Raw genomic sequence first — 5,360 nt, 5'->3', positions numbered from 1 at the left:
GTCAGATTGTTAATGTGTTATAGTCAAGTGAAAAAATTTTATTAACATAAAATTAATATTTAATTTTTTACAATGTGTGTTGAATTAGTAAATGTGAATCGTCATGATTTTGATGGATGTTGTTCTATGGGGGTTGAATTGCAAAAATTAAAATAAAAATTTTTTATTTACAATTGCATAAAATCAAAATTATTATATTGCCTTATACATCGATTAATGAGAGTTTAAGATTTTCTATTTTAAAAGGGATTATTATCTTATCCGTAGTCAATCAAATAAAATAAAAAAACTTGTTAAACTATTAGTAAGTTTATTTTTTGGTTACTTAACTTCAAAAAATTACAAAATGATCGTTAAACTATTCAAAAGTTTTTATTTAATCCACTGAATTGTTAAGTTTTTTAAAAGAAATAAAGTTAGACTAGCGAGCTCCATGCGATGATTCGACGATGGGTATGGTGGATTAGTACTCATGACAAGTAGAATATTCCTTAGATCCCAGTTGACCTAACAGTCAATGTCAGAGATCAGAAAGGAAAGGTGTTTGGATTTTAGTCTACAAATTCATGATGTTTAAAGCTATTTTAAAAGAGAAAGGGAAGAACTTTCAATCGATGCAGGTGATGTGAACAGAAAAAGCCATATAACATCGATTTAATAGCCAATGACTTAGATAAAAACTTTCATATAATTCAATGATCATTTTATAACTTTTCAAATGACCAAAATATAAATTTAGAAACAATTTAGTGAGATTTTAGACTATTATTTTTTATTTTAAAGAAATTATAATGACACATGTTAACATCCTAAGTTGGAATTTTTTATTCTATTGCATTGCATAAAACAAATACCCTTAAATAAATAATATATCTTTCTTCTACTTGACTTTCTCTATTGGTGTATATCATTCCTGGCTAATTACAAGAATGAAAAGACAAATTAGCTATTTATTTATTTTTCATATTGGCGATATGTAAATTGTTTGGTTTGAATTTTGATTATATAAAACCCATTATTATTATTATCCCAATTTTTTAACTGATGAAATTTTAATCTCCAACCTCCTAATTTTATATTAGTAAATGGATCACATGTATATATAAAAAAAAAACCCTATTGTTCTCACCTTTTCTCCCAATTTGTAATATGTATAAAATAAACAATTAGTCAACTTTTAATAAATATATGGTATTAATAGGAGAACAAATTCATAGTCCAAAATTAATGCCATCTATTATAATATTTTGTTAATAATTTTTTTAACAATTTTATTATAGGTCTTGATTATATTTTTGTTCTTTTCTAGCAATGATACAATGCCTAGAATTACTCATAGCCCCTTCCCAACTCATAAATAAGAAGATAATGTGCTTCAGCGCACTTAAACCCTCATCCTCCTGTATTGGCAACAATATCTATACCAATCACACTAAGACTCAATCAGTTTTTATTAATAATATTTTATTTGTAAGAAATATAGATTAATCAACTTAATGTATATGTGTGGGGCCGTAACATTTAGGAAAGAAAATAGTGTATTAATTAAAATGGTAGACTTACCTATTTAGTCCTTTAAAATTTTATAAAATTATATGTTAGTATAATGATAAAATTACATTTAATTTCATTTCTCAATAATTTATGATTTATCTTTGATCTCATTAAAGTGATTTTTTAACTTTGTCCCTGATGTCATGGGTTAAACATTTAAAATAACTATAGGTAGATTATCATATCATCATCTACTTGTACGATATTGTTTTTGTTTTTTACGATGCACCTCTCTCTAGGTTACTAATGAATGGCGAAATCAGGAGACTAGCAAAGACCTTGTTCCCTACTAAAATGATTTTTTATTTATTTAGGTATCTTTATAATTTATAAAATTTTAAATTAGTAATAGTAAATTTACATTTTGATCTTTTTAAAAATTATAAAAAATTGATTTAATCTTTTTAAAACTAAAAAGATATAAACTATTTAAATTAAAATGGTAAAATTATAATTTTATTATTGTAAAAACATATAAAAAAAATTTCTGACTTCACAACTGTTAATGTTATTATTATTGTTAATAGGTAATAATGATATTATTATTGTTCATGCGAAAAACGATTCTAATATTTATTACATAAAATTGATACATAATATCTTACAATGTTTAATTAGTAAATATAAATCGTGATGATTTTGATGGAAACCTAATTTTTTTCTCAAAATAATGGACAATTATCTACTAGACTTAAAATACAGATATATTATATGCATTATTGATGGACTTCGAGAGCTAACAAGTAACCGTAAATTACACTGATATTTGAATCATTCAAATGGAAGAAAAAGGGAAACATTCTTATTTATAAGTAATTAAATAGGTTTTAATCTTGACTATAATACAATTGTTGACTGCCAAATATTTTAATACACAAATAAATTTAATTACTTTTTTAAATAAATATAATTGTTTGTACATTTTTTTAGTAAATAAAAAATGCATGCTTAAAACTAGGAATGTATAGAGATAAAGGTTGTTTGTTAAAGTTTCACTACGCCCCGCCACCTTTGAGAAAAAAAAGAAACCACTATAAATAGACCTAAATCCCTACACAAAGAGAAACCAAGTTAGCTTACAAGCTGATTTAGTTTAAGAAAACATTTCCTTAGAGCATAAAAGAAAGTTAAGAACATGGCTATTGATGCTGAAATTGAGTTCCCAACCATTGAGTTACGTTCATCGGATTTGAAGCGAGGAACCGAAGGGTGGAACCGTTTGTGCAAGAGGGTTCGAGAGGCTTGTGAGACTTTTGGTTGTTTCGATGTGGTGTACAAAAAGATATCAACAAAAATCCGAGAGGATGCATTTGAATTGCAGAAAGAACTAGTTGAGGTCCCAGTGGAGAGGAAACAGAAGAACACCAGTCCCTTGCCTTGCCATGGTTGGGTTGGACCATGCGAGCAGGTTTCTATGTTGTATGAAGGCTTTGGAGTCGCAGATGCCTCCAACTATGATTCTGTTAACAACTTTGCTCAACTTATGTGGCCTAATGGCCAGCCACGCTTTACGTAAGAAAAATTCTTTTACCTTTCTAATTTTGTAGGTTGTGTTGATTTCAGATCAATTTTGATTCAAATGAGTAGGAATTATTGACTTTTTATTTTGCTATTTTGTTTTCAGTGACACTATACATACCCTAGCGACGCAAATGGAGGAGCTGAACAAGTTAATTTGGTTAATGCTAACTGATAGTTACGGATTACAGGAGGATTCACTGAAGATGAACTACAAAACGTTGGTGCGGATGATGAAATACCTGGCCCCTCCGCCTGGGGAGTATGAGAGAGGATTCTTTGCTCATACTGATAAACCAATTAGCACACTCATTTGTGAGGACAAATCAGGGCTGGAAATTGAGGTCAATAATGACCAATGGATTAAGTTGACTAATTTATCTCCTTCTTCCTTTGTTTTTATTGTTGGAGATCCTCTCAAGGTACTTTTTATATATTTGATTAATTCACCTTTGAATTTATTTAAAACTTAACATAAATATTCTATGTGAATAGAACAAGCAACATAAGAGTCAAAACCAAGTTAAGTGTCCCTTGGGGTACTATCTTTGAGTTCCAAGTTTGATTAAGTCTTGAATTCAAATCTTGGACAACCCTTCTTTTAGCTTCTCAATATATATATATATTAGATCAAATTTTTAATGTGAATAATTACCATAAATTACTTATTGATGTTGGCATAAGATCTCGAGTTTAAGATTTTGAATAACCTTTTTACTTTGCTCATGATAAAAAAATATAATGAGATTAGATTATTGATGTTAAAAGTGAATAATTATCATAAAATATTAATTGATGTTGATTTTGGAAATTGAAGGCATGGAGTAATGGGAGATTGAAACCAGTGAATCACAGAGTGATGATGAGCGGAGACAAAGATCGATATTCTATAGCAGCCTTTATCATTCCAAATGAAGGTACAATAATTAAGGCACCCAAAGAACTTATAGATGAAAAACATCCTCAGCTTTTCAAGGAATTCGATTTCATGGACTTCTTCCTTTATGCCATTTCTGACCCAGCAAAGCACATCGACAGCGGTGAACTGCTCCACGCCTATGCTTCTCTTTCACCACCGGTTTCCAATTAAATGCATACCGATATCAACAAGTAAAAGCCCAATTTTAGTATTAAATTAATGTTACAAATAATAAATGGAGTCCTATACTTGGGATTTCCATTCTTGTAATGTATTACCATGTTGTAGTTTTTTTTTTCTCATTAAAGAAAATTTTATTAATAAAAGTGCAAGACGCCATAAAGGAGAATACTCTAAAAAGTTACAGCCTTTGAAAACAAAAACAAAAACCTTTAACATATTATTAAGCAAATAAATTGCTAAAAGCATCACCAGCAAAGTATAAATATGGGAAAAAGATTTTCCGCCTTACCATAAAAAAATTTCCAAAATTTGGAACACCACAACTTTTCATTTGAGAAAGGATTATATGAAACATGGACCCCATGTCATCTGTATCCCTTTTTTAATAGGTTAATATTCCATCAACATTTTCATCCTAAAATAAATCAAGTGAAAATGAAAAATCCTAAAATTTAGGATAAAATTGTTGACGTGGAAATAAAGCAGTCGGGAGAGAAAAAAATAGTGGAAATAAAGCAGTCGGGAGAGAGAAAAATAGTGGAAACAGTTTTCGTTTACAACATTCCAATCTCTATGCATTGGAAAGGATTGTGGGCATTATTTAGATACCATGGTGATGTTGTTGATGCATTTATTCCATCTAAAAGGAGCAGAAATGGTAAAAGGTTTGGGTTTTGAGATTCTCTAATGAAAAGGATGCACTAAGGGCGATAATGAGGTTAAATGGTTTCTTTTTACTGGGGAAGAGAATCAGGGTGAAAATGGCTAGTTATAATAGCAAAAGAAAGTCTTGGAGGATTGGTTCGGATTAAAAAGATAAGGAACAGAGTGTTGGAACAGATCAAGAAGTAAAATGTGAAGAAAGGAGTGATAATAACGCAAGAGGGGATATGATAATTGAAACCAGAAAAGTTTAAGGTCATGTTGAAGAAGAACAATTATGGAATTTAAAAAAATGCTTGGTGTGCAAATCGATTTCGTATGTGATTCAAAAAGCCTTAATGATCGTTTAGAAAAAATTAGTCTTAGGGAAATAATAGTAAGAAGAATTCAAGGAAGAAATTTCTTGGTCGAAATTCCGGATAAAGAACTGATGGGGTTGTTAAGGCAATCTGAGTGGTCATATTTGAAAGATTTTTTCATTAACATTGAGCCATGGTCGGAGAAATTGAAGTTAAAAGAGAGG

At 29.5% G+C, this 5,360-nt stretch overlaps 1 protein-coding gene across 1 annotated transcript; it reads left to right on the top strand.

The window, feature by feature from the left end:
• Positions 1 to 2,575: 2,575 nt before the first annotated feature.
• On the top strand, positions 2,576 to 4,317 carry LOC107940602 (probable 2-oxoglutarate-dependent dioxygenase AOP1). The gene is made up of 3 exons (XM_016874042.2): positions 2,576 to 3,066; positions 3,179 to 3,494; positions 3,890 to 4,317. The coding sequence occupies exons 1-3, from the start codon at positions 2,690 to 2,692 to the stop codon at positions 4,160 to 4,162; spliced, it is 966 nt and encodes a 321-aa protein (XP_016729531.1). The 5' UTR covers positions 2,576 to 2,689; the 3' UTR covers positions 4,163 to 4,317.
• The last annotated feature ends 1,043 nt before the right edge of the window (positions 4,318 to 5,360 follow it).

Source organism: Gossypium hirsutum, chromosome A13, assembly GCF_007990345.1.
Source record: "Gossypium hirsutum isolate 1008001.06 chromosome A13, Gossypium_hirsutum_v2.1, whole genome shotgun sequence".
Lineage (NCBI taxonomy): Eukaryota > Viridiplantae > Streptophyta > Magnoliopsida > Malvales > Malvaceae > Gossypium > Gossypium hirsutum.
Note: the sequence above shows the minus strand (reverse complement) of the source record. Positions and strands in the feature narration are given on the sequence as shown.